Genomic DNA, 12,008 nt, shown 5'->3' with positions numbered 1-12,008 from the left:
TCTTTCTCATGAGCAACTAAGGAAAATTGCTAGGCTCCAAATGAGGGATGTAGCAAGCCGCCTTGCCGAGAGGGGTGTTGCTCTGGCCGTGTCTGATTCTGCTCTGGATATTGTTCTAGAAAAGAAAGATTTCAGCAGCGGAAGAAGTAAAGGACTGAGGATACCTCGGGATGACGATGTAAAAACGGGGATGGCAATCCTCATTGTGGGATACGATGGGAACAGTCTTGATGAGCATCGAATACGTATGGAGGAAGTAGTGGCCAATGGATTGTCTAAAACTTCGTAAGAGAATATTCTGTCCGTTAATTGTTGATGGGAGACGCATTTTGTTCTTCTTCAAGTTCTCAGACGAAGGGAGAAGCAGAGGCCGATGGAGGAAGAAAGTAGCGACCAATGCTTTCTTACTGTTTTGGGTTGAAGAACGATGGGGTAATTTTGATATATTACAAAATGGACCGAATATAATGAAGGGTAAAATAGTAAGTTAACGATGCCCGTTAGTCGAGTTACCGTTATCTCACTGACATGATGAGTTTTGGACATTTTAAAAAGTTATGGTGAGTTTAAGAGAATTCATAAAAAGTGATGGTGGGTTTTGGACAATTAAAAAGAAAACAATGATATAGAATATTATTTCTAAATTTGACTATCTTCAAAACAGATCAAGGAACTAAGGCTATATTTGGTTGAAGGAAAAGATAGGAAAAGGAAAGGAAAGACAGGAAAATCAATACAAGGGTTGTAAAGGTTTCTCTACCTTTCCCTTCCTTTTTTTCCCTCAAACCAAACATAGCCTAAAAGATAGCAAGAAAACTGTGTACAAGAGTTCATATTGATGAAAGAGTGACCATAGAGTCCACATTCAATTCTCAACATGTTTAATCCTCGTTTGTGCTTCACTTTCACACGTATACACAACCAAGTTTTCTCCTTTTTCTTGTATTATTATAACAAGTATTTTTGCCTCCCCTGACGTTTCTTATAAGTACATAAACCTCCCCACCTTTAAATGTTGCAAAGACCTCCCGTGACCTTTGGTGTAAAATATGCTTATTAACACCAAAGTTACCCTTATTTGTCTATCAGAAAAGTTTTTAATATCAAAATTACTCTTCTATTATTATTAACCATTACCAAAATTACCCTTCTATGATTATTAACCATTCTTAGTTTCATATTCTCCAAGTTTCACCCAACTCACTCTTCTCGAAGATTCTGCAAAAAAACCTACGTGCAAACAACAAAGAAAACTACCTTAAACCAGTATAAGGGTAATTTCAGTAAAAAAAGAGCAAAAGACATTGTTCATGGGTAACCAGATATTTTTTAAAAATTTAGAGCAATAGATTTTGGGGCCGTTTGGCAAGTACTTTTTGAAAGATCTTAACAGCTTAAAGACTGTTTGGTTAAGGCACGTCTTTCCCCACGAAGATGAGTTAAAAAAAAAAGGCGAAAAACTCCATTTGAAACTTCCTGAAAATAGCTCGAAATGGGCTTTCCACGTCTTTTCGAAGCTGCGGCTTTCGCTAACTAGATCTTTTTCCAACCAAATGGGAAAATATCAAAATGTGGACTACCGAGCTTCTAAAAATCCGACAGTCCATGCAAAAAGACATGCCAACTAGGGCTTTATATTTCTATTAAGTTTCTAACATGTAATTATTGAAAGGGGTCAGTAAGCATATTTTACACAAAGGTCGTGGGAGGTCTTTGCAACGTTTAAAGGTCTGGAGAGGTTATTGTTTATAAAAAATGTTAGGGGAGGTATACCTATTTTTTATTAAAAAAAATTGGTTGTTTGCTTCCTTGGAAATGATTATTTTTTATGCATAGAGAAGCCACTATTTATTAGATTACATTGGATCCTATTTCCAAATCTTACCGAAGTTGAAAATATCATTACGTATCAGCCCATATTGGCCGATACGTATTGTATCGAGGCCTTCCCGCTACACCCCATAGGGGGTGTATCGGGTCAGGCCATGGTTCAGAGGGTAGCCAGGATTTAAACCAACCCCTCTGAACCGGTTTTGAAAAAAATAAATAAAACACAAAAAAAATACCAATACAGGTCGATATAACCTGTAACAACAATTGGTGCATGTGAAGACAAACAAATTTTCATTCTTCCTCTTATATTTTTATTATTTATCATGTGACTTGCAACAGTAGAGGTGTAAATTGGACCATGTCGGGCCGGCACGATCTGACTTTGTCAACTGCCAATGTTTAGCAGGCCTATGTGGGTCGTGCTTGATGTATAATTGTTTATATATGAAATAATAAAATGAAATAAAAAAATTACAATACAATTGGAATAAAATTGAAAATAAAAATGTATTTTAATACATTATATATTATTAGATAATTATATAATTATTATATATAATAATACAAATAATATGGGTTGTGTAGGGCCATGGCCCGTGGCAGAAAATCGTGTTGTGTCATGCCTGCCCGTGTGCCTAGAAATCAAAGCCAAACACGGCCTGGAGGTATGGGTTATGTTGTAGCATGGCCCATGTGCTAATAGTAATGGGTCAGGCCCAACAATGCAAGAGTCTTCATCAATTGGTGTTGAATAAGCCTATTCATGAATTGTGTTTCATCGGGTTTGGATTGAGCTTTGCCTCTTTATTAACAGAGAATGTCTAAGCCTGAGTTCGAGCTTGACCCTTATATAAAGCCCAAAGCCTAGTTTGAACACAAAAACTCTTACCTATGGTGTAATTTTTGCTATTTTTATTTTCTGTTTGTTTATAATCTTTGTTACTTTTTCATTTTCTATGTTTATTTATAACTTTTGTTGTATTTTCTTGTAAATTTTGTTTTTATGTTTTTTATAATTTTTGTTATATTTTTTGTAATTTATATATGTAGGATTAATGGGTTGGGATGGTTGGATTGGGTTAAGGCGGTTTTGGGTTGAATCCAACCCATTTAAATTTTCCTAATTGGGTTGGATGGGTGGGGTTGAAGCATAACCCAAACCGAACCCAACCCAAGCTGCCCAATTGCCACCCCTACCTAAAAGTCTTAGTAGCCTATACAAGATCATAACTACAGTGTAGGCAAGAAGATTTGAAACTGTGTTGCCTCTGGTAGTCTCTCAAAATCAAGGAGCCTTTGTTGAAGGAAGGCAAATAATCAACCAGATCTAGTGGCAAATGAGTGTGTAGCAGAAAAGAAAAGGCAAGGAGGGGTAGGTTTAATTTGCAAATTGGATATGGAAAAAGCCTATGATGTGGTGGATTGGACTTTCCACATGAGTCTGATGGAAAAAATAGGTCTGGGAGAAAGATGGAGGAAGTGGGTCAATGGTTGTATTCGCTCAACACACTTCTCAATTCTGATTAATGGTGTGGCAAAGGATTTCTTGGCTAAAAGAGGTTTAAGGTAAGGAGACCCTTTATCCCCTTTCTTGTTCACCCTCATTGCAGAGGTCTTGAGTAAATTGATCACTAAGGCTGATCTTGGAGGAAATGAGGTTGCGACACATCTGCAATTTACTAACGGCATAATCACTTTCTGTGAGAGTTGTACATATCAGTACAAGGAATTTGAAAGCCTTAATTGACCGATTCCAAAGAATATCAAACCTGAAAGTCAATTGGGGGAAAACCTGTGTGACTGGGATAAATTATGGAGAGGAGTACATATCACTTTTGGCTGAAATCCTAGGCTGTGAGGTGAGAACTTTGCCCCTAGAGTACCTAGGTATGCCATTGGGAGGAAACCCTAGAGCAGGGAGTTTTTGGAAACCAATAGTGGAAAGATTTGCCAAAAAATATTTCTTGGAAGAGAAACCATATTTCTTTAGGGGGAAGAATTACGTTGATCAAATCCACCTTAGCAAATTTGCCCACCTATTACCTTCTCACCTTTAAAATCCCGATGAAAATTGCAAAGCAATTAGAAAAATTGATGAGGGATTTTTCGTAGGAGCTAGGAGATGAAAAGAAAGATCATTTGGTTAAGTGGGAACAGGCGTATAAACCAAAGGAGCAAGGAGGCCTGGAAATTGGGAACCTGACTAAGAGAAAGGCATCTCTTTTAGGAAAGTAGTTACGGAGATTTCCCTTAGAAGAAGACAGATTATTGTGGCACAAGGTCATTGAAAGCATTCATCGTGTAGCAGAAAATGGCTAGAATGCAAAACCGGCGCCTCACACTTCTGCATTTTCAGCTTGGAAGGCAATCTATGAGCTACTGCCTACTTTTTTAAATTCTATTCGTTATGATGTGGGATGTGGGAACAAAGTCTTATTTTGGGAAGACCTCTGGTTTGGGGACTTACCACTCAAACTACAATTCCCAACACTTTACTCTCTAACAAACCTTAAGAACAAACCAGTCTCTAGGTTCAACAGGCCTTCAACACTTAGTTTAAATTGGGATTTTGAGTTCAGAAGGGGGTTGAGGGACAATGAGTGTGAATCCCTTATCCTCCTACTCTCTTTCTTGGAAAAGGTTTTCTTGGATCAAAATCTCTTGGATGGTAGAGTTTGGTACCCCTCTCCTGATGGCCTTCAACACTTAGTTTAAATTGGGATTTTGAGTTCAGAAGGGGGTTGAGGGACAATGAGTGTGAATCCCTTATCCTCCTACTCTCTTTCTTGGAAAAGGTTTTCTTGGATCAAAATCTCTTGGATGGTAGAGTTTGGTACCCCTCTCCTGATGGTCACTTCTCTTGTGCTTCTTTCTTTAACCTTCTTATTAGTTTAGAACCCTTGGGGGTAAATCTCCCGGTGAGAGAAATTTGGTGCAAACCAATCCCTCCTAAAGTGCATCCTCTTTGTTGGGAAAGTTTCCTCAGGAAGATTAACACCTATGACGTGCTACAGAAAAGAAGGCCAAATAATTGCCCCTCTCCTCATGTATGTCTCCTCTGCAAGGCCAACGGTGAGACCCTTCCTCATTTACTACACTCATGTTCGTTTGTAACTTGTATTTGGGACTACTTCTACTCTCTTTTTGGTTTCATATGAGTACCCCCACAAGATGTGATTAGCCTATTCATCTCCAGTTTCTTGATGTAGCGGAAGAAAGGGGAAGATGCCTTCGGAAAATAACAAGAGCAACCCTGGTATGGACCATCTAGAAAGAGAGAAACCAGAGAATCTTTCATGAAAAGAATAGGTTAGTGGAGGAAGTGATTGAATCCATAAGGATCAGATCTGTACATTAGGCTAAAACAATGGAGCTTTTCAGAGATGTTTCAACAAATGACTTTGATGGGAGCTCCTTTGGTAATCCGAGGAGGGTGGGTATAGTGGGAGCTTTCAGAAACCATCAAGGTGCAATTGTGGCCTTATTCTCTAGGTCAATTAGATTTGGTGACTTGGTTAAGGATGAGACAATGGCCATCTTACAAGAATTAAAACCGGAAACACAGCTGGGTGTTAGAGAGCTTGAAGTGGGAGGAGATTCCTTATTGGTTATTTTCTGGGCAAAATAAATCAATTCAGCTCCTCCTTAGAAATATAAATTTTCCTTTAGGGAAATTTACTACCTTGCAAAAAATTGTAACATTAGCTTTGGATGGGTAAAAAGAACAGCAAATGGGCTTGCAGATGATCTCAAATGTTCTCACAAAATAAGGAGTGGACAGATCCACCCTATTTTGGGCAATGTTGTAATCTGTAATAGGAAAAAGGGGGCAAGGTAATTAGGGTGACCAATCTGGTTTCTGTTGTATTTGGGCTACAATGTAGCAAAGACTTGTAAACTTTTTCAATCACTAATAAATAACTCATTTTGCTAATAAAGAAAACACTCATATGGTTCAAAAGGGACAGAGCAGTCTCAAGTAGGTGGTGGTTCTTGCGTTTGGCCACCCCATATTGTTGAGGTGTATAAGTGCATGTGGTTTGATGAACGATACCATGTTGTTCTAAGTATTCTTGAATTGATGTATAGAAATATTCTTTCCCATTATCAAAATGAAAAATCTTAATGTGACACCAAATTGAATGCAAATTTTAGCATGGATTTTTTGAAAAAATGGAGAATGGTTCACTTTTTTCTTTCATAAAACAAAGCCATGTCATCCTTGAATAATCATCAACAAAAATTACAAAGTATTTATAACCATTGTACACCACAACTCTGTTTGGGCCCAAAATATCATAATGGACTAAAGCAAAATGACTCAAACTATGACTATCAACTTTAGGACTGAAGAAAACCTTATGGTGTTCCCATACTGACACAATTCACATTCCAATGAAGAAAAAAGAAGCAATGACAGAACAAGTAACTGAAGTGTCTTGAGGGAATGATGACCAATCCTGCAACACCACCAAAGAGGTGTAAGAGAGGAGTGGAGAGATAATACAATCCACCAACTTTATGCCCTCCAATCATTATGCCCATCTTAAGATCTTGAAAAACACAACAACTAGAAAAGAAAGTTATAAAACAATTGAGAGATTTGGTCAAATTGGTAACAAACATAAGGTTAAAAGGGAATTTGAGTACATATAGAATTGAAGATAAAGACAATGATGCAATGTCAACATTGCTAACACCACAAATGAGAGAGAGAGAACTATTAGCTAAAGTAACTATTTGTGATGTAGAAGATGAAGAAAGGGAGGAAAACAAATTTGGAGTCCAATCATATGATCGGAAGCTCCAGAATCAATAGTCCAATCACATGGACCATACCTAAGTGGGCAAGAGTGATAGTATTCTACTGAGAGGTATCCTAAAGAAACTTTTCGTACTCATCACATGGAATACTCATCATTTCCTTCCAGAGGCACTAGATGTATAGGGTATTTGGTCGGTCTATTGGGCATCAAATGCTTCACCACCACTTTCTACCACTACATGATTGGCCCATGTAGAAGGTCACCCATTACAGTGCGTCCTTCCATGCCACAATGTGTACACTTCCTAGGCCCATAACCACAACCTCCCCCTGAGTCTTGACCTCCACTACGTCCACCACCATGTTTTAACATAGGTCCACATGACCTCCTTGAACTCCACGACCTCCTCTATTTCCACAGCTTCACCCTCTCATCATTGCAAAGACTGATCTATCTTAAATGGTGGAACTCTCTAAAGACCCAATAGTAATCCTACGGAATCATGCAAACACCTCCTCAAGAGAAGGAAGAACAGAGCCTCCTAGCATCTGAGCTCTAACAGGTTCATACTTAGCCTTCAAACTAACTAAAAATCTAGTCACATCCAATTCCTCCCTTTATTGTTGCTGAGTTTTAACATCCGATGTCCAAGGATGATAGATATTGAGCTCATTCCGAAGGTTTCTCATACTAGCATAATACTCCTCAAGGGTTTGATTTCCTTGTTAGATTAAAATATTCTTGATAGAACTGATATACTCTTGTAGTATTATCTTGTCTAGAACAAACTTCTTGGCATGATCCCATATCTCCTTAGCTATATCAAGAAACATAAAACTCATTGCTTTTGGGTTTCATTCTATTCCACAACCACGTCATAGTCTGTGCGTCTTCTTGATCCCAATCACTATATCCTTGGGAATCAGCCGAGGGTTTGTCTTTTTTTCACATGTTTTACCTTCTTTTTGGCTCTAAGAAAGACCTACACCGACTTGGCCCATGGCACATAATTCTCACCATTCAACTTGATAGATGTCATTTGTACATTCAGAAAAACAAAGGGAATCATAACACTGATTTTTTTTATCACTGTTCTCTCCTAGGGTTGCCATGGGTATTAAAAAAGGGAACTTCACTCTCACAACGCCACACTACACCACTACCAATCAACTACAGCAGAAACATGTGTTGTAACAGATTTCAGCATTATTCTCACAACTATCACTCACTTCCATTAACAAGAAACACAGAAACTCACTACTTATGCATACCTGCTAATAGGCAATAAGTCCAGAAATCCACAACTGTACCCTTTCAGATCACTGAAACACCCCACACAAACTGTTGCACACAAACTGATCACTGGCAGTCCCTCTTTGATACATCGATTAGAGGGTTTCTCTAAAACTCCATTGAAACAACACTTACTACAACAATTGGAGCCTTGAATACCACCCTAGATAAAAAACGATTACTCCTTTTTGTTCTTTCTTCGATCCTAATAAGTAATCACCAAGAAATCTCAGAATAGGTGTGCTGTAAGGCGATGAAAAAAAAACTGGAAAGAAATCAGTGCTCTGATAGACTGATACCATGTTATTAGTTTGATCACATTTGATTTCCCTCCTGAAATAAAAGGAAAAAGAGAGGAAGAAGTGAAGAAAAAGGGATGGTTCAAATGATCTCTAAGAGAGAAAATCGCTCCATCAGCCGACCAGAATTTATGCATGGGACACTCTACTTGATATCAGACATAATAGACAAAACACCTTGAAGTAAAGCACTACCAAATGACTCAAATACCCCTGGACTGTTGACTCTAACAAAAACAAACTAAGATGGTTTGGTCACATGCATGAAAGACCACCTACAGCACCCATAAGAAGTAATCTGCTAAAAGTTGAAGAGGCTAGGAGGGCTAGGGGCAGACTAAAAAGAACATGGGCCAAAGTAGTAAGAAATGATTTAAGCACTCATAGTTTAACAATGGGTATGATAATGGCAGTAAACAGAATGGAATGCAAAACAGGATTCATGTGGTGAACCCCATATAATAGGGAATGTGGACAAGGCTTAGATGATAAGGATGAAGAGATGAGATATTCAACACTACAATAAATGGGCACATTGTAGATGCATTAAATCAAGAGGGATAGAGTATCAATGTTCTATAAAAGTATAACATTCTTTTTTCTTTTATATCAGCAACAAATGTACTAAGATCATACATAGCCTCTATGCAGAAAACCAGCACATGCATTTAAACAGTTCATTTCAAATGAATGCAGAAAATTGTCAATTTCATTCTGACAATGCTCTGAAAATTTGTAAGAGTGCATATTACAGTTTTCAATGGACTTCTCAACATTGTTCAAGGATTGTCATCCTTCATAAATATCCCATTTGTATTTGCACCTAAGAAAATATGTGCTTGTTTTGTTTTTGTTTATTTCTTTTCTGTTCCGTTTTTTTTCTCTTTTTGGATGTAAGATCCCTGTTGGAGCAAGTTGCTCAGCAAAGCTTGACCCAAGACTGTCTTTAATGCTTGCTCTCTTTTAGAAGGTTTTGTTACCCAAGCTAACATTAAGAAAAACCGAAAAGAACACAAGGCACAATAATCATGTTCAGGATCTCCATGCCTTACCCATCTTCCTTGCAAGATATCGAACGGCATTGACACCACCAGCAGCCAGTAGTCCAGCAATAGCCTGCCTTGCACTTGAAACCATAACTATACGCCTGACAACCTTTCGCATGCACTCTGCAGCCTCTTCTCTTGAGTTGATTACAACTTCATTTATAGCTCGACCTGCAAATAAAAAATATTGCAATTGTAACCATATACACAAGGAAAATTTAGCTTCTCAAACATCAAATGGTCCAATGGTTAAAGGTGAACACCATTCATGGTTTCAAAGACAAACTTGAAAGTTGAATGTTGGAAAACCCGGGCATGGACATACATGTTCATTGTTTTGCTATTTACTAGCAAGATTCCACTGTATGATGCTTGAGAAGCTAGTCTTTTTTTTATTTTATTTTTTCTTTTAACCCAATGTGTAATATCTGTAAGTCCACATAAAACCAGTACCAGATTCAGCCAGTTTCCTCTTCTCTCCTAATTTCATCCCCATTCGGGTTCTGACTGTTTGAGGCAGGGAGGAAACAAAAGAGCCAGCTGCAGATAAACCATAATCCTGTTTTTGAGACACTGAAACATATTAGAACTAATGAAACAAAATTGGATACAATGATTGACAGAAATATCATTTGGAAGCAAGCTCACTTTTAATTATATCAAGACTCCCAAATACTTTTACATGTCTTGTACCTCAGCATAGACATGATATGATACTAATACTAGTACCATCTCTTCACTTGCTTTTGTCTTATCAGTTACTCTCTTAGTCCCAACCAATTATCTAGCCAATGCAATTGGAAAATATTAAGAGCTCAATTAAATGAGACATTTAAAGCCTTGTTAATAAAATTAAAGAAAAAGTATGACATTGACAAGCTGGAAGATGTGTCTAGCATATAACAAATGATGAGTGACAACCAGGCTACTAATCATGTTCTGCAAGCCAGGTAGGACTGGATGCTTGAATGGGAAAAATCATCAAATGGTAGATTGTTGTTTTTATTTCACCCGTTTTTTCTGTTTACAATATTGGGAGGGCAATATATATAGTCTTTTTCTACTTGTGAATTGCGATTATGTAATTGGGGGGGGGGGTCTTTTTACACAATTGTAAACCAAGGTAATAAAGAGCCTAACGAAAGGGGCTTACTCCCTTATTTTTCTTCTCTTCTCCTGCAGCAGGTCTCTCAACTCCATTTTCTCGTACTTCACTCATCTTTCTATATCTTCTTGACTACTTTCTGTTAGTTTTTTCTCTTCATTACATAATAATAGTCTATTTTTTTGAATGCTCAACTTCATATCAGACCAGTGAACAAAGCAACTTTTCTGCCCGACTGACGAAAAGAATAACCAGCTGTTATCTTAGGCCAACACTAATGGAGGTATTATCAAAGTCAAAGAGAGAGAGAGAGAGAGAGAGAGAGAGAGAGAGAGAAGAGGAGAAGAGAAGATGGCAAGAAGAGAGAAGAGAGTGAAGGGCCAAAAGTAGTGCTGGCGGCACCTCTATTAGATTTTATATTAGGGCGACAGTACAGATAATAAACAAAACATAAAAAGGATAAAAATGCCCCTGCAGACCATACATAGAGTGGACTACATATGTAACAAGCTGGGATTATATGATGTCTACTCACCAGCTTGAGGGGGAGTGTTAGTGTAGGGGTATTTATGTCTTTATACTTATGTTGAGGTTGCTGATCTGTAATATTATATTAGAACTAGTGTCCCTCACTTAAGTAAGGGCACATGTGTCTTTTTAATTATGTTAGTAATATAAAACATGTCTGGCCGAATGGGAGAGGTAATTTTTCTCTTATTCGAACCAGACTTTTCTTCTCTCCTTTTCTCCTCTTTTCTCTCTCTCTCTTTTTTTTTGATGAATAACATTTTCATTAAATCATCAATAGAAGATTTACAAGAGGAAGACAAACACATTTATCTTCCAAGAGCAACAAAGAACCTCAAGAAAAGGAAAAAAAAAGAAAAAAAAACACTAAAGTTACAGCTTAGCCCAAAACAGTGAATCCCTTTCTACCCCTTGTTTAGCTAAACCGTCAGCTAAGGAATTAGCCGATCTTTTAACCCAAAATGTCTTAACTTCCACCTCCCGCACCAACCACTTGAAAATCCTCCTCTCATTGTTGTACTTCCATAAACCATTGTGATCTTTAATCAGCCACCCTTTCACCACCTCTGAATCCCCTTCAATTATGAGTTTCCTAATGTTCAACTCCTTAGCTTTCCGGACTCCTTCCATAATTGCAAAGATCTCAGCTCTAAGGGAGTCACCCACTCCAATGGGGCCTGAGAAAATGGTAGAAATGACCCCATTTTCATCCCTAAAAACACCCCCAATCCCCAATTGTCCCGGATTTCCCCCACTACACCCATCAAAGTTTAATTTCAAGAATCTACCAGGTGGAGGGGTCCAAGCCACACTCATTATTGACTTGGTCTGTGTGCAATTTGCAATTTCACCCCACTTCCTCAACATGTCATCCACAGTGTAATCTGTTAATAGCTCCAAAGATTTCAGCCACTGTACCGCCCTAATATGTATGATAGCCCTTAGATCTGCTGCTCCTCTCTTAGCTTCTAAGAATATCCTGGAGTTCTTTTCTCCCAAAGTGTCCAACATACTGCAGCCCTTAGTCCTCTCCACATAGTCCTTCCCCTTTTTATCCGCCACCTAAAAAAAGAAGGGGAAAAAGGCCCTGCAAGTCTGATGGAGGATTCCAGAGCTACATCCAAATAGGGAGAAAGCC

General features: G+C 38.1%; 1 protein-coding gene across 18 annotated transcripts in view; it reads right to left on the bottom strand.

The window, feature by feature from the left end:
• Positions 1–6,049: 6,049 nt before the first annotated feature.
• Positions 6,050–12,008, bottom strand: part of LOC148846605 (translocator assembly/maintenance protein) — a 66,256-nt gene continuing 60,297 nt past the window's right edge. For 15 of the 18 annotated variants that reach the window (XM_088954878.1, XM_088954889.1, XM_088954877.1 and 12 more), the window contains 3 exons: positions 9,691–9,796; positions 9,244–9,408; positions 6,050–6,293 (listed from right to left, as the gene is read on the bottom strand). In XM_088954878.1, the coding sequence (XP_088811004.1) occupies positions 6,193–6,293; positions 9,244–9,408; positions 9,691–9,796 (372 nt within the window). In that variant the 3' untranslated portion in view covers positions 6,050–6,192. Of the gene's footprint in view, positions 6,294–8,871; positions 9,409–9,690; positions 9,797–12,008 lie in introns of those variants that run through there. The other 3 variants (XM_088954895.1, XM_088954894.1, XM_088954897.1) reach the window with 2 other exon arrangements.

Source organism: Nelumbo lutea, chromosome 7 (assembly GCF_056320005.1).
Source record: "Nelumbo lutea isolate HS-2025 chromosome 7, American lotus-T2T, whole genome shotgun sequence".
In the NCBI taxonomy this organism is placed as follows: Eukaryota; Viridiplantae; Streptophyta; class Magnoliopsida; order Proteales; family Nelumbonaceae; genus Nelumbo; species Nelumbo lutea.
Note: the sequence above shows the minus strand (reverse complement) of the source record. Positions and strands in the feature narration are given on the sequence as shown.